The sequence below is a fragment of the Bombus pyrosoma genome, linkage group LG15 (genome assembly GCF_014825855.1).
Source record: "Bombus pyrosoma isolate SC7728 linkage group LG15, ASM1482585v1, whole genome shotgun sequence".
In the NCBI taxonomy this organism is placed as follows: domain Eukaryota; kingdom Metazoa; phylum Arthropoda; class Insecta; order Hymenoptera; family Apidae; genus Bombus; species Bombus pyrosoma.
This window is the reverse complement of record NC_057784.1, coordinates 4,865,603-4,891,604: the sequence shown is the minus strand read 5'-3', so window position 1 is coordinate 4,891,604 and position 26,002 is coordinate 4,865,603. Positions and strand designations below refer to the sequence as shown.

Below are 26,002 nucleotides of genomic sequence, written 5' to 3'. Positions count from 1 at the left end.
AGGAACAAATCAAAATAACTAAACAGAGAAGAACAAGAAGTATTTCTGTTAAACTCTTAACATACTTTTGTATCTCCTACTCAAACATTCGTTGCAAAGAATATCATCATTTCCACTGAGAGTCACTGAAATATATTTATACCGTAATCCCTACGTTTATAATAATATGCAATCGACAGACAAAAATAGAAACGATCGTTAACATAACCGACGCAATAGGAAATGAAGTAAGAGAGAAACAATAAAGTAGAGGCACGTACAAATAGCATGCGAAGTGAGATTGAATATTCATAAGGAAGAATTAGCAAGTGAACGCAAGTGGATGTAAGTTTGCCGTTTCAAGGATTAATCCTTACCTGTTGGTCTGCCGGGAAGCACCGACTTTCTGCGGTGAAGAACTCTCGTTACACGCATCGATGATCTTCTTCAAAATGAAAAGGCATTCCCGGAACATCGAAAAGAACGGATGATGGGAAATGATACATAACGACGTCAGCGAATGATTTCGTATCCTCTGAAAGCAAAATCATGAAATAAAGACATAGAAAATAAGAACAATTATTGATATTTGTAGCATCAACTTCGTGTTATTATTATATGAATATTACTTATATATTATTATTAGATATTACCATACATATGATAGTTATATATTAGGTAAATGATAAAACATTTTTAACCAGTTTACCTGTCGTCTGCGTGAAGCACGTGGAGACGGAGAATGGCTCCCTCCACTTTCACTATCTCCACTCGGTGCAGTGATACCTAATCTCGGTGCGCTCGGTATATGCGAAGTGTCAGAGTCCCTTCTGCTGCTCGGGCAATCTTTTTCTGAGTCGCTAGGGCCCACTGCACTGCTCCTATAGTCGCTATAAAGAACAGCTAGAGATACAGTCTTATAATTGGGAAAAATATTCTCTTTAATTAATCAATACAATCAGCGTGAACGAAAATGGTAAAAATATCCGATTAAAAATGTTGGAGGAATATTCCTAAAAGAATTCTTTCCTATTTCATTGATATTTCCTAAGCTTTCACTTTTTCTGTAATCTGACTATAAGTACTAGCCGAATCTCGATTTTCAGTCTTAGGAGATTCAACGTTTTGTAATGCGTTTAAATGTTTAAATGTTCGTATAATATACATAGCTGTTAATAACTATTACGTAATTATGGATCTGAATTATAACTTTACTAATGAGTCTGATATTTCACCTGACCTTTCAAGTTGATATCTCGCAAATGAGAGAAAATGAATGGTGTGAATTTTTAATTGTTTGGACAAGTGTTGGCAACTGGCAGAATGGGTGTAGTTTTCGGTAGTAAGATTATGATAAAATGATGTGTTATATTTCACCTAGAAAAGGCAGAATCGGTGCTCTTTTCCATGCTTTTCCTCCAACTCTCCCTTCGAAACGTCGTATTGTACTTGTCCCTTTTCATCGACACTCCACTCCCGACCGCAGCTCCCACCCTTTCTATTGGTCGATAAAAATTCACGCAGATACCATAGCGAGTTCTCCCTAAAATAATATCGAATAAATACAGTTAAAATACAATATAAATATCAGGAAACCAAGCATTTTACGAATTATATTTATTTGACTCTAATCGCAACACTCTTGCGTTTATTTTTGTTTCTCAAGGCTTCTAATGTCAAAGTTAATTCTTCGAAAGATTATTTTGAGAAACGCGAAGGAAAACAATTGAGTACCGGAGTCTTTGTCCGTGAGGGTGAAAGTGAAGGATGTGGCTTCTCGTAAGGCTGTGCGTTTTGGGCCCACGCTGGTGCAACCCTCGGGTTGACAGAAATAAACCATGTCCAGTGGCAATGGAAAATCTTTGTGATCTTCCACTGGATATCGTCGCAGCAACTCTGGAACCTAAATAATCATAATACATTCATGAACTTTCTAATTAATAAAATTCTGCGCCATTTATATGCTTAAGACAGTTGTATCTTCTAAATCATCTCTTTCCACCATTTTCCAATATACAAATCTTTCTTTTAATATACAAACATTTCTCTTCCTTATTTGAAATTCCTTTTTTCACATCCTCGCATTGTCCTTTTTATCGCTGGTGTTCTTCTTTTGATATCTTTACGCTTCTTCCTTTTATCGCTAAAATTTCCTCCTTTGTACATTTACACCATCTTCTTTCTATTACCAAAATTCCTTTATCACTTCTTTTTATTGTAAAAATTTCTCTGTTATTTCTGTTAAATTCCTTCGTTAATCTTTCTGCTGTAATTCAAATTTCTTGATATCTTCTTAATGTTTCTCTGTTATCCACTGTTCCTTGAAATTCTCTCTTTCCGCAAGGTTGTTAAAATTTTTCTCTACAATCTCCTGCGATAGGATCGCTTTCCCCAATGCTTAATGATAAATAATCTTCATAGTTATTACTCGTTTAATGGAAAATATGTACCTGCACAGGCTGGCGAGAGACTGAGGGTAGTCTGGCCCCCACAATGGCGAGATAATCCACCAAGCGGGGGCACAAGTGCTTCTTCTGTATATCCATCGCTGTAATTTACAGCTCTGTCACCGTTCTGTGCAATGTGTACGGATCATCTGAACCGTCGGCCTTTCGTCACGATCGCCTCCTGATCGGTTCATGGCTATATCATTCTTCTCTTAATCTTCCATATCTGAAAACACACGCGAATCAATAGCTATCGCAGAATTATATTTCCTCTGAAAATTGAGTTCTATTTAATTTGTCCTTCTACGTTAGATCGCCTTAACATCCTGCCTTCTACTTCGGCTTTTAATTAATTTCATCGATTTTAACACTAGAGCTAACGCACCAATCAAGATAATGGACATCAAAATTATGTTTTCATAATTAGTAAAAATATCCAAATGTTACTATAATTTTAATCTACTGTTACTTAATTTATTACTACTATTATTATTATTTAGATATCTGACAAAGATCAATGGTTCTAGCGTCAAAGAATTTTTCTAAAAATTTTTCTAACAGTTTCGATTTGAAGAAACTTTTCCAAGTCTGTATTACAGCATTTTTCTATTAATGGATATTTATATTTAGAAAATTTCTATCCTCCAGAATTTGTTTATCCGGCCAATTTCTATTGCGATTATTTAATTTTACTGCCAGGGAAATTTTTATCTATGAAATTTCTATACCAGAAATTTCTGTTCGTAACAACTTCTATCTTCAACGAACTTCTGCTCGCTGAAATTCATATTGACGAAACTTTTCTTCGTTGAAATTTGTATTGTGCCAAATTTCTATCGCGGAAATTTGCATTCACCAAATTTCTATCATAAAAGTTCCACTCAATTTCTAGAAATTCATGCTTCAAAAAAATGTCTACTACAGTTTTTATTTAATAATAACTGTATGGATACAATAACTATATAATAACGATACAACAACTTCTAGAACAATTCCTATTTAGAGAGATGTAATCCTTACGCTTTATAACGACGAGGAATTTCAAATGCGACGTAAAGTTTTTCCAATTTAATTTAGAATTATGTATCTCGTTTGGGATGCATCCAATAAATAGAAAGAACGAATTAGACCATGGAAAATAGTATTGCCTGAACTATTAATTGATAATACGATCTAATAGTACGTGAAACAATATTTGGAGCACGAGGCTCATTGATTTCTTGAGCCTCGTGACCCATATTGGGTTAACAAGAATCACAAAAACGCTTGAGCACTGTACAAGGTTTAAGCCGAGCATAGCTTCTCTGAAGCAATATTTAGGTGAAGATCCCTTAAAAAGGTTCAAGCTTCTAGGTGACATTAACATTGACAAGATTTCCACGTCCCTGAATTTTCTTTAACTTAATCATGATCTGTTAGAAAACCATTAAAATACGTTAAACATTCTCTTATAGTTCGAGAAACGAAATTTTTCTTAACGTTTAAATAATTATTCCTGCGACATCAAATAATAATTGCGAATTGAAAATTCCTAATGTTCGTAAAATTATTAAAAACGTATGAATGAAACAAAAGAAAATAATTTGTGTTTATATCAAAATTATTATTATTATACCATATAATTGATAAACAATAACAACAATAAGGAACGATATAATAACGTTTTGAACGATACCGTGACTCACAATTTGCATAACTTAAAAATAGGAATTTCGTTTTAAGAAAAGGATAATTCACAATCGATATATCCCTCCTTAAAGAATCGCACGAGCTTGCGCGGAATAATATCCTCGAATAGATGCCAAAAATATTTTCGCGTCTTTTCCGTCCTTCTGACCTACTTTTTCCATTTAATTTCGTGGTTTGGACGCTCGCAAGCTTCTCTACTAGTCGTGAGAAAAGGATAATACGTTCGGAACAACACTTTCCGCTACAGAACGTCCCGTTTCCGGTCCGTTCCGTCACCTCGAGCGAGATAAATTGCAATACGAGATATCACGGTGTCGGTACTATGCTTGAAAATTTACATATACAGCTTGGACATTTCAACAAAAATTCGAAATAGGAAGACTCAGAGAAATTATATTACAAGAACTGATAACAAATATTTGACTTGTACAATTGTAGGAAAATGTGGAAATTGTGCTTACTGAACCGTCGAAAATTATCGAAAATTGTCAGTACGATTCATTGATTTACCCTCGTTAGAATAAAGCTACGAAATTTCAACAATCTGTCGAGTAATTGCGTTAGATTCCTCTATATCGATCGGGGGCAATCAATGAGTCGATTTAGCAATCCTAGACTCGTTTCTCGAGCACTTTCATTTATTTTGCTCTGCATTCTTTTAAGTTATTTTAGAAATTTCAACATTACATTTTGCAGACAACTGATAGACAAAAAATAAATCAACACAAACAAACACGTTGATCTGTTCCATACCCAAGGTTATTGCCAATATCCTTTATTTCTCTTCTACTATTAATTATTTCTCTGAATAACTGGATTTTCGTTTATTTTATTCTATCTTTTCCTAGACTATTTCAAACTAAGAATCCTACCTTTTCAGATAATTAATAAGCAAGGAATTGATATGAAGTGATGATAAATACATTATGAATCATTCCATTAAAATTCGGAGGAAAAGAGTTCTTAATGAAAAGTGATTTTGCATATGAGTTCTAGGAATTTGTATATATATAATAAATATGATTAAATAGAAATAAAAGAGAAGTGAACAAGAGGAAATCGTTCCAAGCGAATAGACCAGTTCACTTCTTCAATGGACGAATCCACGTTTCCACGTTCGTCCAATTATTCCAAATCAACGTTTCAATACGAATCAAACTACAAAGCATTTTTTCCAACGCAATTCACTACTTCATAAACCTTTCAGCATAGAAATACACGAAAATGTAACAAACGATACATACGACCGAATACGATCGAAGATTACCATGCTTCATCCCTTTATGTTTTCACCCTTTCCAAGAATTCCCAGCTAATATAACACTGTGATCAAACAAAACACGTTTTAACACACAAATCGACACCTACGACAGCAATTAGACTTCAGCCAATCCATTGATAACAAAATCTTAATCAGAAGCCCATCGAACTATGCCTACCATGGAAATCATCTAGCAAACCCTTAAAATCGACTTGCAAAATCAGAGTACATGTAGCAGCAGAGTTCGCATACATAATTGAAGATTTACTCAAATGTTTATATACAGGTTGACGCTAAAATAAGTGGTCTCACTTTGGTAACGTATTTCACTCTGTTTAAGTATGAAAAATGGTCTTATAAATATACATTTGTGATAATACTTGCTAAAAATAATTCGGAACTCCTCAGAAGTCGGATTATTATCGCTTGTAAAAAATATTTGAAACGCCAATCATTTCGTTGCAGAAGAAAATAATTTTCAGGAATTTTTCGATGTGGTACATATACATTGATATATATATAATGTTTTATTTTTAGGAAAAATAAGACACCAAAGTGGTATCATTTATTTCACTCTGCATACGTAATTTTTATCCATGGATTCTTTTGCAAAACGTTATTCGGATAGGAACGTTTCCAATAAATTGGAATATTTCGTTCGACCAAGGAATTTTTCAAGATATTTATATATCAAACTACTTCCACTTGTCAATTTTGTAAGATCAGTTTTTCAATACGTCGATTTGCATCGATTTGCGAAAATCGATTTGCAAAACGAACACGTAGCACACTTCCAGGTAACAGAAGCTTTACAACGTTCTCAGACAATCTTATATACATAATTCTCGGCTCGTATCTCTTCATTCCAACAAATTTTTTCAAAAGCTTATAGAATGTAGGATAAGAATCTTTCATCGTCGAATATCATCATCGAACAACGATTCCAACGAACACGTCGTACGCAGTCAAGGAATGCAACGTTCCTAACATTTCATATCGTTAAAATTCAGCAAGTTTGATAATATAGTACTTACAGCCGTACTTATTTCATTATTAAAAATTCAGAAACTTAATAAATTTAGAATAGCAAAATTTAAACGGATTTAATAAATGAGTCGTTGCAATGCCAGCGGTGAACGACGCTGTATAAATCCACCAGCTTTGCGTTTCCAATATTTTCCAACTTGTTCAACGATATACCATTAATTTACTAAATCCTGATGTATATAATAATCGAAATTGTGCAACGTCGTTGGTGAGAAAAAGTAAATGACATCGTTTAGGTCGCGTGTAATACCTCGTTCACATTAGCCGTTTTACCTGAATTCAAGCTACTTTGTAGTTTCAATACTTTATCAGTATGAATATATTTGAAATATCTTCCTTATTAATCAAATCACTTGTCAAATCAAATCATTAAAATTCGAATAAATTGGCTAAAAAGCACCAAGCGCAAAAATACAGAGCAGTATATCTCAAATCAGGTAGACAATAATAACACTGTGGAAAAATTTACAGCGATAAGATGGTTTCGAATTGCTAATACTTAATTCTTAATTAATAATTTCTACATTCAAATCATTCGTCGTCCGTGTTCGAGCGAAAAACTACCAATTTTTACGAGTACATCTTCATCTTCATACAGTGGCTATGAAAAGTATCGACACACCGTTGTATGTATTATAGCACTTTACATAGTAATTAATTAGGTAGATCCAACTATACTAAATTTCGTATCGTATGATAGTACATACTCCCTCATGATTAGACTGCGGACTTTTACGTATTTATGGGGAATTTGAAGGTGCAAAAATGCATATAATGCATCGTAGCGAGAATGTAGTGTGCAGAGATATATAAAAAATAAAGAAAATATAGTAATCGTTATAATGTTTGGTACATAGAAAAATCACCTACCTAGATTCCACGTTTTTTAATCATCTCCACAAAAAGTATGAATTTGCATAAATATCCGCATCGGGATGAAAATTCGATATTATGAAAACGAAATATAAAGCCTGATAAGAACAACGCTTCTTGTAGCCACTGTATACTTCAATCCTTAGAACGACAGTCGATCGGAACACGCATTCACTTCCATAGCTTAACTTTGGCCAATTTCAACAAGGTTTCGAGCCAGTTACACGCGACCTAAACGACGTCACTCGTTATATTGCATTAGCGACACTGTATAATCGATAGTTTTACATTTGGATGTAATAAGTTAACGACGTATCGTCGAGGAAGTTGAAAAATATTGGAAACGCATAGCTGCTAGGTGAACTTACGTGTCGTTTAGAACGAGGATCCCGGTGGAAAATCGCCGCTTTTCATGCACGAGGCCGCACACCGTATCGCCTGACTGGCGATACTACACTGGCGATCGTTCACGACGAGGCTACTAGGCAGGCGTGCGACCAGGGGCGGCACTTGCGTCGGGAAAGGGACACGAAGTTGTCCTCAACTCCCGATGTCTGTCCGGAACCGACCATTTTTCCTTGCTTTTTAATTGCCCTTTCGAAATTTCCGATCGATAGGGTCTAAGAGACGGTGTTTGGAGATTCAGAAGGTGAATTTCTACGGGATACAGTTTTGGGGTGGTTTTCGTGGACATTGGAGTAGGTGTTTTGGATAACACTTGGATTTTAGGGAAACTAGGAGAAAGATGGGGAGATTTTGGATAGAGGAATGGTAAAGAATTATGTGATAAAATGATAAGATTGAATTATGCTTATGTAACAGATTTTAAGCTTTTGTTTTCTATGTAATAGATTTTACGTTTATAGCGTAGAATTATAGCTAGTTCGTGTTTATTTAATATATTTTGAAGACTAGATTCCTGGAGTGACATCGTCAATTTTTTCGTTCTTATTTCAAAATTCGAATTATATCTCCATTCAAAAGTGAAATTTAAGGGAAATTAATGAAGAATGAAGGAAATTGGTGATAGAAGAAAGAGGTGAGTGGTAGACTTTTTTCGACTCTAATAATATAATTCCTCGATAATTTTGAACACCTATTGGAAGGATTAGAGTTAGTTTATTGAGAGGGATGAAAAGATTATACATTCTAGTACGGAAAGTTAGAATTTGCAGTAAGGAAAACAAGAGATTGAATTTTACTCTTTATGCATTTTTAGTGACAGCGCTGAAACTGACTTAATATTGTGTAATTGGATTGCGTATTTGAATATACAACTTTAAAGGATGAAGGCTGTTAGAAACATGTACTCGAATTAATGTAACAATGTTGCATAATTGGTAGGTTTAAATATAATTCCTTAAGAAATCCAGATGTCTGAAATTGTTCCAGTAATTACAATGGTAAATATAATATTATACGATTATAACGATTGAATATATTTCCTGGGGAAACTATTATACGTATCTTTTAATTGAGATTAATAACCGGAGGAAAATTCTGGATTCTCTCCTCTGAAAAGCAGAATACGACTGAAAGAGTTGAAGGGTGTTTTCTTGAGCAGTAGCTAAGGGTAACACTCATTCACAAATACTTGTACAAAGAGCACACCTTTTCTTTTTATGTACTAACATCAAATCGTTTGACAGTAACTGACACATTATCGTTAAAACAATTCTTCTTACTGTTGTTCCTAATGTGAGATTAAAAATAATAGAAATTAAATTCTTCTTAAAATATATTTCGATAATTTTCGAAATATATAAACCAATTGTTAAAACATATTGTATACAATTTTGGCAAAGTATCGATTCGGTAAAAACAATGATGAAATAGGGAAATTAAAGAAAATTTCAATATTTCGTACCAATTTTTAGCTTTTAGTCAAATTTAGAAAAATAAAGTAAATGATAAAAATTTGTATAATAACATCAAAGGAGCACACGTTGCTGCGTGCTGATTGAGCAATTGGCTAAGCGTGAAAGTAGGTGACGGCTTTGATCGAAGAACTTTGCAAAGCGTCGATTTTAAATGTTTAAACAACAACAATGATGGGAAGTTTACTTTCCAATGCAACTGCTGTTTAATTAACTGATGGGGATAAATTAATTATTCAGTTCAAGGGTAACACTTGCAATCCGAGCATTACCTTGACATAGAACAGAGAAGAAATTAAAGGACTTCTGAATTACCTTACTTCAAATTGATGCCCTGATTAATTGCCCTGGGACAGAAGTTGTGCACAAATAAAATAATTCTTAGTCTATAAAATTAAACAATTCTTCGTCCAATTACTTTTGCATTCGTATTTTTCAATGTCAATGAAAGGAAACGTAGAAGAAGGTATAAAATGAATTACAGAATATACTTCATTCGTATCTTTTTATTACTTCTTTTCAATACAAATTTTCCATTGAGAGTTTCTTTAAGAAAAATGGATAAAGGAGAGACATTAAAAAAGTACATATTTTTGTTATATTCTATTAACGAAGAACGTACAAAAGAAATGTGTTTACTGTATTTAATAAGAACATGCAAAGAGGAGGTGTTTATTACAGTTAAGGAAACCGTAGAAAGGAAAAGTTTTGAGTCATACATATGTTATTCAAGAATTCTTAACGTACCACACTAAAAGGATGGATTTCCTTGAATTACATTTTCAGTCATCTTTCTTATCATCATTCTTCTCAATAAAAATATTTCATTAGCAATTTTTAAAAATATCTTTTGCAAGTCACACTATATTTTAATAGATCTATACAAAATAATCTATAAAAAAAATTATTTATACTTCTATTATATTATTTTTGCCAATTTTTAGCTAACCAAATACAAAAGTTATGCAACACGTATAACATAAATGTCGAAAGAAATAAGCGCGAATACTTCAGAATCCGAGAGAATAAGAGAAACCGAGAGTTTAGCCGGAAATTTAGCCTTTAGTTCTGGTCCGTTGGGATCGACGAACTTTTCTCTCGACAATCCCGCTCAGAAATTACGCGAGGGGAACCCGAAAAGGGAAGTCCTTACAGAGTAGCAACCTAAACAAAAAAAAAGAACGATCCACACCCTTCTACGATAGAAGCAAACACTTTTCACCACACTTTCTTCTCTTCTTTTCATTTCGCTTCTCGTTTCTTCTCTTCGTCTTTTCTATCCCTAAAAACAAAAAATTATGAATCAATACATTCAATAAATCAATACAGTATCAATACATTACCTAACACTTGCATATGTTTCTTAAATAATTAAAAGGAATTTTTGTTATTTCACCGTTATAATATGCAATTATTTAATAATGATGAAACACACAATAACGTTCGTTTTCTTTTCCCTCGGCGTCTTTTATTAGAAGAATTCTTAATTTAACAATTTATTACTTCTTCGTATCTTTCGTATTTTTACAATAACATTTTAGTAAAGTTTGAAATGATCGATATAACATTTTCCGCTTCATTGTACCTATAAGATACATTGAGAAAGTTTGGCTGTTGAATCCCGTGTCGCGCTTGTAATATTATAATGTTACATATTATATAACATATACGACAAATAAAATACATTTCAAAATGAAGGGGGAAAAGTATAATGAACTAAAAAATTGAGACGAAGAAACAAACGAAGGACCGATAAGAAGTACAAATTTTTGTAATTATCGGTTACATTGCAACGAGCTGGATGAAATTGCGCTTTTTATAGCCTACCAGCTGGCGAGTTAATTGCCGCTACTGTTCCTCGCCACTTTTACTATGCACACGCGCACACCAGCTTATCAGACCTCGTCTAATGCACTTATCCTTCACCTAGACGCGTACACACGCGTGCATCAGACCGCGTGTACGTGTCCGTTTCAATGCCTGTTAATAGTTTCGAAATTTGATTGTTGCCGGTACATAATGGAACACCGGGACCCCTTTCAGTCCCCCTAGGTCAATTAAACGCTCGTTCACAAGTCAGCGCAATTGTCTTATCATAAAGAAACTTTAAGTACACTGGCTACGCACACTTATTTCTTAATAAATAAAACAGTCTTTTTCATGTAATTTTCATAATATGAAATTTTTGCAGCCATACGAAAGTGCTACAGAATGATATGAAATTTAATATACTTGTACCTAATTACTCAATATGGAGACCTCAATATTGTAAGAAATGTACTAGAGTGCCAATATTTTTTTGTAACCATTATACTTGTACTGGGAAAGTATATTGAAATGGTTAAATTTCTCCTGAAAATAAAGATTAGGAAATGAATGTGAACATTACGATAGTTTTACATATATGTACGTGGAATTGGAACGGTATTTCATTTCATTATAAAAATGTGGAAACGACATTGATGTCTTTTAGAATTTCCCCGAGATCGTAAAGTAAGGAATACTTTTAAAGGTGATTGTTATTTAATAAGCTTTGCAGGGAAATAGGTAACAGAGTGACTTAGAAAATAAAAATTTGTGATAATATATTGTTACCTAGGAGGTTAGGATATAAAATTACCTTACTTCTTTTTATATTCAAGTACATTTGATCCTAAATTTTTAGCATTATCACAATAATTCCCCTACTCTCTAATTATATACATTTCGAAATTCTCCCACTGAAACCAACAAGAGAGATTTATGTCTGCGAAAAAGCCCAATTGTCAGAAGAAAGAGTCGCACCTGGAGGAGGCTGTCAACTGTAACCGTATAAAACTTAGAAACAGGCGTGGGTAAGCCTAACATAATTACGGTCTACGTAAGCAATGTCGCCGTCTACGTAATACGACGTTAGCACCTTCTGAACGGCTATCCTGAACGCTTGGCCCAGCGAGCTTATATACATATACGATTCTCGGGAATAGATGGCCTCATTGCATAGACGCGGTCCGTTACCAGCTGGATCAATAACGCTGCTGACAGGCTTAGCTGGATGTTCGGGAAACGTGGAGGTGGTAGAGGAACAGGGACGTACCGTGACGGACAAAGGAAAATTTACAAGACAAGAGATATAAAAAGGCACCATGAAAAATAAACTAATAAAAAAAAAAGCACCATTTTACAATATGGATTTATATTTGATAGGAACAATTAATGAATATAATATATCAGTCATCAATGTGATAAAAAATTTCCAGTACAAAAGTTATTAACAATAAACATATCAATTTAAAATTTTCTTTTATCCGTCACTGTAGAATCTAAAAATTCAACAGGAATCCTTTATGCGAAACTAAACGATAGTCGATATTGACTGGATTAAATTTTATTCAAACTGCTTAGGAAGGTTACGTGGAGCAATCCGTTCAATTGTCAGTTCAAAGGTGTCTTTAACTAGAGGCCAGAAAAAAGAAGGTTGAATATAAAATAATGGACGTTTGGTGCACTGAAGAAGAAGATATCTTTTGTCTTTGTGTATAGTGGTGTATAGTATTACTGTGGTATTGCTTGAGAGTATGAAATGGTTCATATTGTAATTATTGATAATACTATTAGAATAATTATTATGTATTAGTAACAATAGTAATAGAAGAGAGCTGTTATTATTATTCATTTATTTTTGTGGAAGTACATGATTTTTTTAAAGATCGTATGATTAGGTGAAACCTTTTATTGTCAACTTAAGCTATTGCAAAAGACTTTATCAATCCATAAAGACGTGTAAAGTCTATTTACTATCAAGTCTAAAATACTATCATAATGAACGGTCGCTCGGACGTCGTCGAACACAGACTGATTCACGTCGATCGTAACTTCGACTTTTCTACTTACTACCCCTATCGTCCGACGCGCATGCGCATACATTCACCAGTAGTATGTCCAAAAAAGGATATGCCATTTTATGAAAAATGTTTGTATAAAAACATCGAATCATTTCGGGGGATGAACAAAATTCATATAGTTCAATGATAAATAAATAGAATTAATTTACTACCAATTCGTTATTAAAAATTGAACCAAAAATCTCAAGTACGTATGCAATACTAACTACGTAACTCACAGAATTAACAAAACAATATAACGCTACATGAAACATCTGTAATTTACTACCGAACGAATAAAACTATGATCGAAAATTTACAGAAAACTCTCTCATTGCTAAATTTCAATTTGCAGCACAATTTGCCCAACATTTACGATAACCCGTAAAACCATTTATTTACCATTACTGCTCTAATTAATTTCACCGTGAAACAGGTTTGGACTCCCTCAAACTCGATTGAAAGTCTCATAATCTCATTAGAATGCAACCATGATTGAATTTAAGAACACCAAGGATCCTTGAAGAGGATATTACGTTCCTGTGTGTTTGATATTGGGGAAGGGGAAACGTCTCAGATCGTGGCCCAGGTCGAATAGACGAACAAGGGTAGGAGGTGATACGCAGCTCGGTCACGAAATTTCGAGGTCTTCGGACTCCGTGAAAAGCGGAGAAGAGAGAAAACGAGCCACTAAAGAGCCAAGATGTGGGAACGTAATGCACTTTCATTGATTATGCATTTCATTGTTGCGGCATGGTACGAGCATTTATTTTACTTCCCTAACGTTTTTACTGGCCCAAAGAAAGTATACACCTAGGGATCAAGGGACACGTTACGTGCCATCTGATTGATCAATATCGCACTACTACGTAATGTAACATTGCCTAACATGCTATATAGAGTGTCTCACAAAGATACTATCTTTGTACTATCAGATAAAATATGATTCCCAATAGAAAAATGGCGAATAAAATGTTATTGGAATGAAGATTGGAGATATACAAACAGAAAAAATCGATAAGACATATATATATATATATATATTCCTTTTACAAATTTAAGTAAAAGAATTTAACATGCTTATTGAGAAAAATTAAAATTTATATAAATAGCTATTTTAATATTTCATTTGCCAATAGGCTGTGTAAACGAATGTCGCTTTTCCCTGATTATAAAATCAAATATTCTTTTATCTCCCAATTCCCAGAAATTTTTCGAAGTTGTTGTAAAATAGATTTTAGATAATTATTGAATTACAGTGAATAAACAAAATTATTATCGATAGAAAGAGAAAATAATATTTATATGTGTTTTCATAAGCATTCTTTGCTTTCTTTTTTCTAAACTTCTTTCTTTTTTCATTTTCTAAACAAATATTCAACTGCAATATATATTAGATCGTAGGTGGTAAATTATTATAGTAAAGTACATTCCTGCAAGGATTATCCCAAGGATATTTTTACAAGGCATCATGAAATACTATGGGTGACCGAATTCCCGGGAAATAGTGATTACTCCTGGCCCAGTTTCCGGCGCGAGGGTTGAACCAGTTTTTAATCGTTATTCGAATTTGTTCCACTTTCGAACGCGAGAAAATATTCTCAACGATTCGACAAAATTCATTTCACTAGACATTGATGGAAATTCATCGACGAAACGAAAAAGAAACATAAGAAAGTAATAGAATGGCAATTAAAATTTTATTTGTTCGCATAAATTACAATGATCGCAGTTTACAGTATATAGAATCTATAAACATAAAACTTCCGATATAATTTGCCATATAATTAATACCTATAACTTTTCTCTGAACTTAACGTTAACTTAAAATTAAATCTGGTAAAATTTCATATCTTACTTCTTATTAAATAAATATATTACAAATTGTTTATTTATACAAACTTATTTCTATTATTATTATCCTTCTTATTTCTTTTCTCTAACATTTGTGACGTCGTTAATATTTTGGTTAAATAATTCGACTATCATCTCCATTTAAGAGATTACAAAAATGTTGATAAAGACTGGAAGTCGTACAACTAGTAAAAACGAACAAGTATCTCTTTATTACGCTAGTGTGCTAGTGTTAAATGCTATTTCATCCTGACAACATTCAAAAATGTTCACCTTATCCACTTTAGGATTGTTTTTAACAATTTTTCTTCAAAAAGAAAGCCACTTTACTTTCTTTAAGTTCTTCTATCCTTTCTATATCTTTCTATAAAATTGTACGAATTTTCAAACGTTACCAATAATACATGAATCTTATCTTACAATTCGAAATGTCTCCGATTCTGTAAGAATAACTATAGTCCTTCGTTGTTTGATCATCAATAATGAAAATGTACTTCGCTGTCTCTCTATAAAACTATCACAGGAAATACTCTTATCTTACTTCATCGAAAATCTTTGAACCGAACAGCTTCGAACAACACGATACACTTATCAATAAAATTAGAATTTTCATTTTTAATTTTCTCCTACGCCGAAGAGGACTCTTTAACCCTTACAGGCTAATATATATAAAATTTCATGCTGTGCGAATTTTATTTTAATACTATCATATGATAGCATTGCAACAATGTCTACTTTTCATCCAATATTCAATGGTAATTTATTGATTTCTAAAATAAACAATATGTGAAATTTTGCCCATGTAAATTAAAATACTGAAATACTAAAATGAAATTTCGATAATAGCTTTTAAGGGTTAAACTTTCTCTTCTACTTAAACTTCACTTCCTATAATGTAACTACCCTGCTTCGTTCTGCTATATAATCTATACTCTTTCCTTTATCCAGCATCTCAAATTTCATAATAAGATTATGATTCAAGATGGGTATCAAGGCCACGTGAAACTGTAATACTGCTAATGTACAGTATAATACATTAATTTTCATTCTAGAAAGAGACTAGTATTTGTACTTGTTAATGGGCAATGAAAGAGTAATGATAAAAGTTGCAAAGAAAGTTTTACGTAACCCTGCGTTTCGAAATAATTATCTTTACGCTGATGAATTTCAACCGTCATAGGTCGAGGGTAGTATCAGATCCGTGATGATAATCCTCGTCTAACAGAGGCTCTTGTTCCACCATCGCGCGAACTGTGAACAGAACTATTCATGCATACCAACGAATAAAGTACATTGACGTTCTGCATGTGCGAATATCTTGTTACATTGTGAATAATTTAAAGAAACGTAAAATCTTCTTTTAAATGTTTTGCATCTGTTATCTATAATTTAAAAAATATATCCAAGATATAAATCCAAATTACAGTGGTATACAAAACATAAGACATAAGTAATAGAATAGTAGTGGAAAACCATTAAAATAATTACTATACTTAAAATTATTAAAATATAGCAAACTATAAAAATATTAAAATTTGTTATTCGCACATACTTGATTAACATGTTATACTAAATATAGTAACACATTATAACACTGCCTAATATTAAATAAATATTATGCCCAATATTGTAACAGACCACGCATTACATTAATATTCACTAAGGCTCGGCAATCAATGAGAGCAATTTTGATTGAAAAGATATCGTAATCAGTTCTATACTTGTATTTTTGGTAAAAGTGAGATAAAGTAGCACAGAATTGCCAAAACCTTTCCCTCTTCATACTTGGCAGCGTTTCGTATATACATATGTATATCAATTAACGACCGTGTTCAGAAGTTTTTTTCTTGATTTCTTATAGTTTGTACAGTTTATATTGAAATGGTTTGTGTTATATAAATTAAAATGTTAAAGATGTACAACATCCTGAACGCGTTCGACAAGGCGTTAGGACCAAGCAAACAAGCAGAGTCATGCAAATGCAATCTTCACATGCTTCAATTCTCTACTTGCTTTATTACGTACCTCATAATGTTTGTATCTATATCTCACATATTATTACGACTTATCATATCAAAAATAAGATGTTAAAACATAAATAAGATATTAAAACGATAATAGTTCTTCATATATTTTAATATTGAATAATGTGTTTGTCGCATTATTTTATCATACTTTTTAATTAACATTTTGCTATATGAGAAAATAGGTATTAGGTATTATTCACAAAATGAAATTATAAACGATATGATTTTGTATACTATCAATTAGTGAATTGATAAAATGTGGGCTTGTGTAAAAGTTCCACAAACATGCTAAATGTTAATAATGCGGTTCAATGCAAAAACAATTTCTCAAGCTATTGTTGGTTAATGTAATTGCAAAAGTACAAATTCAGGTATTGTTAATGTGCTACTATGAAATTTACAAGGAACAATACAAACATTTAAAATAAAATAGAATAATGCAGCATGCGAATTAATATTTTGAAAACTATAATGGTATGTTTTTTATTTAGAAAGCAAGATTTAGAATTTATTTGAAAGTATCACCTTTGCAAGCCATTTTGGAAGGATTAACACGGATTAAATCTGAAGATAGGAGAATGGGAACGTAACTCCAAAGATTTTGACCATTACATCAAGTTTTGTTCAATGAAAACGCACAAATAAAAGATAGCATGTGATACGAAAATTATTTATCAGGAAAGTATATTACATTTTGTGAACAAAAACCAAGATACGTTACATTAGATTATTAGATACATTATTTATTTTATCAGGCAATGTTGCAGGAAAGTCTCATTGAAATATTGTCATTCTGAAAATCTCAAATGATCTTGTAAAAATTCAAAACTTTTGTAAAACAACAGAATTATATAATTGTAATACTCTATAATGAAACGTTTGAACTAAATAGTAATTTCCTTGCATAACTTTTCATGCACAGTAATTAGATTGCTCGTAACTATGTTTGTAAAAAAACCATTTCTTGAACAGCTCCGAATATTTCTTAAAATACAATGTAGTGAAAGGATACGTCTTTATATTTTAAAGATATATCACTAATCTTCACAACTTTTTACTCGTCACAAATTTTATAATAGATATATCACTGATCTTTCTGTTTAATTTATATACTTTAAATAACTGTTAAAATAACTTTTAATGATCTATACTGTAATTAGTTTCGAAATTATATGATCCATTGCTTATTATGTGATGCACATTTATATAAAAAATTTGCTTTCCAATAGTCATAAAGATTACAATGTATTAAAAATTAAATATGTATATTTACTGCACATAGTTAGCAACAATTTCTGTTTAAAGCATTATTATCTTTTATAATTGATATTGTTGAATCTATATATTATACGTCTTGTAAACAAAAGAGATTTTACCATGAAAAATGCGCTACACTAAATAAATATAAGAATATATACGCAGAATCATCTTAAATAAAAATTGTTCAGCTATTTTGTCTTCTACCTGGAAAACTATCTCATACAGTTGCAATCATAAGCGCATATTAAGGCCACGGACCTGAGCTGAATGTAAATCATTGTAAATTAAGAATACATTATATCAATTTACATACTGCTTGAGCAATATGCATATTTCCTGTGCTATGTACCTTTCCTCGTATAGTTCCTTACTCGTTAGAAACCGATGTTTACTAAAAAAAAAATATTTCAAAACACAAAATGATTAGTCAGTAACATTCCATCAATTCCCTATAATTTTTGAATGATATAAAATTGAAATTTTTAAAAAAGAATAAGATAAATCATAGATTGAATCGTTTTAGCTCAAATGAACTATCTTTGGTAGTTTACTTATACTATAAACATTTTGTAATTGACTATGGAAATATCGGAATATTCGTATTATATAAATACGTATATATATGTTATTTTTAAATTAGATTTGTAATTTTAAAAGGAAATAATTATCTGTCCTTTAATTTCAAACATGTAAATGAACTACTAATATATTCTATATGAGATCATGACTAGTACTCCAATCGAAAAATAACCAATATCATTAAACACAACCTCTAAGAAAAAACAATCAGGTAATTTTATTTTCTTTTTAATAATTATAAGTAAAAACTTCTCTAAATTCGTCTAAAACGTCTTCTCTAAATTCGTTTATCTTCAAAAATTTTTCTTGTAATCTAAAGGTCAGCAAAAAGAACAAATGTTCGTTATAATTGCGTCATTCCCAAACATAAACTTCATACAGTTATTAATAAATAAAAGTTGAATAAATCATTCACATTCACTGATTTAATTAAATTGCTATAATACTTATAACAATAATATAAAGTTACTTAAAGTTTATGTCATGTCTTTTTTCTATATTTCTTTAATTGTAGTTATATATCACTTCCTGTATTTATATTGTTTCATGTATCTTATTGATTTTACCGATTTTAATCGTAACTCTGATCACTAGGTACATGATGATATATTCTTTTTTCGTCGATAACAAACTGATTGCAATCGATGGCAAGCAGTGAGAAACTTTCAACCAACATGTTGATGAGACCTTTTATTTATGTTCAATACTAATCAGATGCGGCGATTAGAAATTAATGTGATAATAAATGAACTGTACTATTCTGAACTTTGTATATATACAATTGTGATATAACAAAATTTATCAAATCTCTATATTTTCTTATATTGTTAACTCTCCTTTATACAAAAAATGAACCATACAGCGCATTTATTATCACAAATAAATCCTAGTGATGTTTCTTTTGCAATCTATTACGTTGGGACCTGTTAGTACCATTTTTCTCTGCTGTATTAGAAACCAGACTAGTTCGATGATCTCCTAGTGGTATCCTAAATAATTTGATCTTCATATAATCGCAAATTTCAAGGCAAATTTGAGTATTATACCGTAGTAAATCCAGAGTAACCCAAATCTAAAAGCACATATAATTGTAAAATATATAAAAATGATATTTCAAAGAAGTTCAATAAAATTTATGCAAAAATTAGAAGACTTACAAAACACAACCAAAGAACATAATATTCTTTGATAAAAAAATTGAAATACTGATTTAAGAACAGCATTGCTGGTCCAATCAACGAACTGTCTAAATATTCCATTTCATTTTTTGTCATATGAGCAACCTATAATAAATAACAATACTATGGAATATAGAACATAAAAATTAAATAAAATGATCGATATTTAGATTGTTAATATACATACCACCAGTCGATTGGTAACTTTAGCTGCAACCATTCCAAATGCAAGTATATACAATGCAGGATGATTTTCATAAACGTGCTCTGCACTTTTTCTATAAATTATAAAAGCTGGTACTACCACGAAACTAAATGGAATAATTGGAGATAAAACTGATGTTCCCTGAAATGGAATAAATATTATGAAGACATCAATGGTCAATAATGGTACAAAAAAAATATTTGAACATGTAATATATTTTTATAAATGAAATATGTACCTATAATTTAATGTTTAAGTATTCGATAATAAACAATATAAAGATTACTTAAAAATATTCAATCTCTAATAAAAGGAACAATATATAAATATGCTTTATATGGAAACATCAAATACTATACTTTTTACTAAAATTTTATTTGTATAATATATAATTAATTAAAATGTTACATCTTTATTATAAAGCTACATGCTATATATGATGGACCAATAGTCCAACTTGTATATTCAAATGTAAAATGCAAACCTTTATAAATGCTAAAAAAGCATCTATATGTTTACAATATGACTACATAAAATTCTATAAGACATTAATAAATATAAAAATGAAAGGAAGAAACATAATACATTACAATGTGTAGATCCTAGGTTTAACACACATAGTAAATGCAAAGTTATTTAGAGTTCATGTAGAGTTAGTTGCAGTAAAACATATAGTAACTGAGATTGTTATACTAATTATCAAAATCATCTAAGTACATAAAGAGTCACTAAGTTAGTTTACAAAGAAGCATATATGTAGTAATTAAATTATTATATTAATTATATAAAATTATATACTTCTAAGGATCCATGCAATTTCTTAAAATGGTATTTGGTGGAAGGAAAGGAGTAGTCAATGGATAGGAATATTAAAAAGAAGAAAATATGTATGGGGTATCAATACAGATCCTTAAATATTTAGGAAAAGGTGTTAACCAGAGTGGAAATAAAAATACAGTAAACAGTTCTGTGTGATGCTCTTGCAAATTTTAGACCCACACAAATGACACAATAAGTTATATTGAATATTCGTCCTGTGCTGCAATCTCGTAATAGCATATTAATTAAATTTTAATTTTTTAATTTGATCAAAGATAACAAATATTTTTAACATTATAATTTCGAATACATCAGACAATATATATTAAGCAATAATGCTCAAGATAGTTGATGTTTTATGTTAATATATTATATATGCCAAGATTTTTACATGTAAGAGAGCAAGTACTCTTTTATGACATGGGCCTAAATGAAAATAAAATGCAAAGTGCACTACACAATTATTTTATTACTTTTGAACTGACTTACTGCGACGGTGGAGCCATTTTTTCCGACACCACCGGCAAGAATGACGGATATGCTGCTCTGTGCAAGTAAAATAGCGATGCCCACAGCAGCCCATAATGGAAACACCTTGACCTCTGTGCCAGTGTATGGCAACTGTGCAAGCGACACGAAAAACCTTTTTATTAGTTACTTTTAAACACATCTCTAGCATATTTCATTACATACCGATGAGAACTTCTTGCTTTTGAAACAATTTCAAATCTTCAAAATACATATACATTAAGTAATTTGTGTGACTTTACAAGGTATTAAAATCATTTAATTAAAGGTTTTGTATTTTTAATTTCATATAAAATATTTGTTCGTTTTTTAATTTAATAAAAAACAAAAAAAAAATAAATCTATTTTAAAGTTCTTACATCTAACAAAATATTGACATACTCTTTCTCATGAATATTACTTTTCTTCTAAGAAATTTATTTTTTTAATTTAATGTAAAGATAATATGATCACTATTCAACACAGCTAACTATTTGTTTACATTAAAATGGCAAAACTCCATAGCTAGTAAGCACTTAAATAAAATGAAAGGTAAATTTGCATAAGAGAGATTGCATTTGGAGATAATATTAAAACATAAGCTGAATTTTTTCATAGCCTGCACACCATACAAGAATTTCTTATTGTAGTAAAGTAATGTGCATATAGATTATTAAATAAGATTTAGTAATGCAGAAATTGTCCTTTAACATGGATAGCAATAACTGGATGGTCTAGATAGGCAAGCAATATAAAAGAAGAAAGATCTGATTACTATGCTAATGATGGAAAATTTACATATATACAACTGATGAGTTTATATTTTTGAAACTTACTGCAATTGTGGAACCATTCTTTCCAATCCCACCAGATTCAAAGACTTTACAGAATTCAAGGAATACATGAATGTAGCCTGCATAAAAGAATACTGCTACGTAGTTACTGATTGTGCCTACACCAAGCACTGGTATCTAAACAAACGCATAAAATCTCGCACGTTATAAAAATTGCAGAAATGCAATTAAAATTTAACCTAAGTTTACTCTGCATCTTACATTTATTCTATGTAACTCTCAATTTTTTTCAATATGAGTTAGTTCCACTTGTGGCCCATTACAGTACATGAGATAATAATAAATTAAAACATCAGGCACGAAGGAGCTGCTTTTTTACTCAATTTTCTACCTGCATTTCTAAATATTTACGTTATAATAATTTAACTGATAATTGAGATGAAAAATTACATTTTGAACCAATGAATTATGATCATGATACAAAGTATAAATTTTATATTAAATTACATACTTATGTGTGTGCTTACTGTTTGGAGTTAATGTAAATTTTTCTAGTGTTAAACTATATCTCATTATTTTAAAAGTATATATTAATTTTAAGGCATTTACATAGTATAATGATAAATTTATATATATTATATCATCTAATATTTTATTATTATTTATTGAACATTTTCTGATAGAAATTGTTTCAAAAGCATAATTCCAAGTATTAAAAGTAAGTTGAATTTTTACACATAGTCTTGCACAGTACAGGAATATATTCTAAATATTATTTCTTTATTATATCATAAATTTTACTAATACCTTTTAATATATTCTCTATATGAATGAACTTGATGGACAATTGTAGGTACAAATGTAAGTTATGATGCACTTATGATGAATAACAATGTGATGCAGGAAAGTAAGAAAGAATTGGATGAAGGGAAACAAATGAGTAAGAAATTTGGAAATAAAATGCATGTTACAATAAGTTCCATAGCAAAAAAGGTAATTTCAGCGCTGCTCCTCATGCCATGCTGCTCCCATTTCCATACTTCCAAAAACAAAAGTCTAATTGACTAACTTACAGCCACAGTTGAACCATTCTTGCCCACTCCTCCGGTGAAAATCACCGAAAAGATGAAATATAAGTTTGCCATTGCACAAATTACTGTCATAACTCCTATTAAATACTTAAACATAAAACCATCTATGTATGGTATCTGTAAGAAATAATCTCGTTAGACTCATGCAAAGATATTCTCAAATTTTTTATAAACATGAGTCTTGAGATAAAAATGCAGAACTCACTAGAAACGTTAGTTTTTCCTTATATACAAAAATCATTAATGCATAAAGTGAAAATCTTCAGTTAGATTAGAAATTGAGTAATTAGTTAACTTTTTAACTATTACAATTTGTTCAATTACTATTCGTCTATTATCCAGTGCATAAATTGACGAAATGAATTGAAAATACACAAACAAATATAACACATACGCATATAATACATGATGTTCTTATATTTTATGTATATATGGCATAATAATGTATATAACAAACATGAGAAAATTATGAGATAGATAATAAGAAAAGTAGAAAATAACATTTGATGAAGGTTTGAATGAAAAATCATGGTGAACTTAATATGAATAAATGATAATATAGTGTACTCAAAAAAGAGATTCAATATTGGTGTTCTTAATATCTTATAAAAGTTTATAATACAGGATGTTTTTAAATGTAATTATGCAGAATATCTATAAGCCCCCTAAATTTACTGCAAATTCTGATACTATGCCTTAAGAACGAGTTTCTGTGACTAAATAATCTTAATACTAAAAAAGCTTATATTTGTTTGAATAACTAAAAATAAGGAAAGAAAAAATATCTTATGACAATCAGTTACTTAATTATATAATTTGTGTATCTCAAAAAATTGGTAAACCACTTAGTCAACCAGTATAACATATAAGTATAACGTTAAAGTTATATTTTATTAATTGACATAAGATATTCTAATTATGTAACCTATGCGTCTCTTAAATCGTTAATAAATAAATTAATGAAACATTTTAAACATAAAATGTTTTCTAAATTACATCAGATAATTTTGTTGATTGACATGAGATATTCTAAAGTTATATAAATATAAAATTAGAATTATTAAAATAGATACAACCTCTATCATCCATACTTGTGGCCCAAATATTGCAGAAATAAGGTGAATCATTATAATAGTAAATTGTGCTTCTGTGACATCCACTTTGCCAAATCTTAAAGAACCTATTTAAAAACAATGACATTGTGAAATAAATAAATTTAATAAAATCATCCTTATTAACATCTATAAACTTCTTACCTGAAACATATGTCTGCCAATGTGCACAATAAAAAAGTGTCATGGCACAAAAGCATTGGAAAAACATCCATGTTGGATAATATCCTAATTGTACTGCTATACACGCTGATAGAGCAATAAAAACTGGAAAAATAAAAACACAATTTTTCATTCATGATAACAGAAATTTAACATTGTCATGTAATATAAAATATAAAAAAGATTTTTTTCTACACTATTTTATAGAGGTACTATATTTAGTTTTAATATGGATTTTTAACATAATAAGTTAAAGGTCACATGGCTTTATCAACTTAAGCAACATACCAGTTGATATGGAGTCACACCCATGATCAAATAATTCACCCAATGGTGTCGAAGTTCCTGTTCTTCTGGCTTGTTTGCCATCTATGGCATCTAAACTTTGATAAATGAACAAACCAAGTGCGCATAAAAAACAAGCCCACCTAGGTGCCTAAAATATTAAAGTAATATTATATCTATATATTAAAGTAACGCTATATCTACATATTAAAGTAACAAATAGATATTTATTTTATTTAAAAAAATGTTGTTTTCATGAGTACAGATTTTTTGTACAAACATCATATACACAGTCATACTCCATTACATATAAAATTTTCTTCTAACGAATGATTTTATGTAAAACTGTAAAAGTTGACAATTCTATTTTTTACATTTATATCGAATATGTATCAAATTTTCAAGTTCACAACCTTTTACACTGTCATCCAGGATATGATGTGTAAGTACGAAAAATAGGTTATGTAAACGATACCTCGGTTTTAGCATCTGGACTATAATATACAAGGATCAAAGTAGTCGCGATGTTGACAATCAGTCCCACGATGGTAATTAAATTTGGTGCAAGCCAAAGTGGAACCTTGCTAACAAGCCAATCCCACCAGGGTTGAAGAAATCCATCCAAAAGACTGTTTGTCGTGCAGCTGTACTTATGCTCACTGAGACGTTTCAGTTGCCCAGGTGACAGAAGCTTTTCTTTATAAAACTGCATAATTCGACGTGGCCGAATTATTGAGAACACTAAGAATGATTATAATACTTCAACAGTCATCGATGCCTCAAAACACAATGGCTAACCATAACAAGTAACTGTTCGCCAACATGTACGACATCTCTTCACATACTAGTTCCAACCGGAACTACAACCAAATCAACAAAAATACTACATTTCTTCCACATGTGCAAAATATCATTTTAAAATTATACATCAACTATAACACTGACAACTTGTATTATATGAAAAATTTCACGGAAAAGACGTTATAGATTACAATATTTGTATAATGTGTCATTAACGATGATTTCTTTTATATAAATATTCTAATTTCGACAGAGAAGAAATGTTTCAGATAAAAATATATGCATATACTAA

At 30.9% G+C, this 26,002-nt stretch overlaps 2 protein-coding genes and 1 long non-coding RNA gene across 21 annotated transcripts in view; all 3 read right to left on the bottom strand.

The window, feature by feature from the left end:
• LOC122575916 (MAP kinase-activating death domain protein) overlaps nt 1–7,765 on the bottom strand; it is a 41,631-nt gene extending 33,866 nt beyond the window's left edge. For 9 of the 12 annotated variants that reach the window (XM_043745415.1, XM_043745422.1, XM_043745418.1 and 6 more), the window contains exons 1-6: nt 7,665–7,765; nt 2,430–2,652; nt 1,714–1,882; nt 1,357–1,522; nt 689–869; nt 357–514 (exon numbers count right to left, since the gene is read on the bottom strand). In XM_043745415.1, the coding sequence (XP_043601350.1) occupies nt 357–514; nt 689–869; nt 1,357–1,522; nt 1,714–1,882; nt 2,430–2,525 (770 nt within the window). In that variant the 5' untranslated portion in view covers nt 2,526–2,652; nt 7,665–7,765. Of the gene's footprint in view, nt 1–356; nt 515–688; nt 870–1,356; nt 1,523–1,713; nt 1,883–2,429; nt 2,653–3,446; nt 3,466–7,293; nt 7,443–7,664 lie in introns of those variants that run through there. The other 3 variants (XM_043745419.1, XM_043745416.1, XM_043745417.1) reach the window with 3 other exon arrangements.
• Nucleotides 7,766–9,685: 1,920 nt separating this feature from the next.
• Nucleotides 9,686–13,486, bottom strand: LOC122575378. Its single transcript, XR_006319411.1, has 3 exons — nt 11,958–13,486; nt 11,794–11,893; nt 9,686–11,525 (listed from the first exon to the last, which is right to left on the bottom strand). It is a non-coding gene; the product is annotated as an uncharacterized LOC122575378 (long non-coding RNA).
• Nucleotides 13,487–14,717: 1,231 nt separating this feature from the next.
• Nucleotides 14,718–25,760, bottom strand: LOC122575377 (cholinephosphotransferase 1). 8 transcript variants are annotated; one of them, XM_043744201.1, is made up of 11 exons: nt 25,385–25,760; nt 24,913–25,060; nt 24,607–24,729; nt 24,427–24,530; nt 23,333–23,467; nt 22,302–22,436; nt 21,448–21,579; nt 20,122–20,280; nt 19,914–20,039; nt 19,690–19,828; nt 14,718–16,141 (listed from the first exon to the last, which is right to left on the bottom strand). In XM_043744201.1, exons 1-11 carry the CDS (start codon nt 25,619–25,621, stop codon nt 16,065–16,067), a joined length of 1,515 nt encoding a protein of 504 aa, XP_043600136.1. In that variant the 5' UTR covers nt 25,622–25,760; the 3' UTR covers nt 14,718–16,064. The 8 variants fall into 8 exon arrangements, with proteins under 8 accessions (XP_043600136.1, XP_043600141.1, XP_043600140.1 ...); XM_043744202.1 differs by lacking the exon at nt 14,718–16,141 and adding an exon at nt 17,574–18,568; XM_043744206.1 differs by lacking the exon at nt 22,302–22,436 and having other exon boundaries at nt 25,385–25,758.
• Nucleotides 25,761–26,002: the final 242 nt, after the last annotated feature.

What these genes read in the sequence shown, in the direction of transcription:
- LOC122575377 (XM_043744201.1), bottom strand. Translation starts at nt 25,621, where the DNA reads ATGCAGTTTTATAAAGAAAAGCTTCTGTCACCTGGGCAACTGAAACGT. An exon ending in CACAAGTATGGATGATAGAG is followed by an intron (nt 23,468 to 24,426) that starts GTTGTATCTATT and finishes TATTTCTTACAG; the next exon opens with ATACCATACATAGATGGTTT. An exon ending in AGAATGGTTCCACAATTGCA is followed by an intron (nt 21,580 to 22,301) that starts GTAAGTTTCAAA and finishes TCGCTTGCACAG; the next exon opens with TTGCCATACACTGGCACAGA.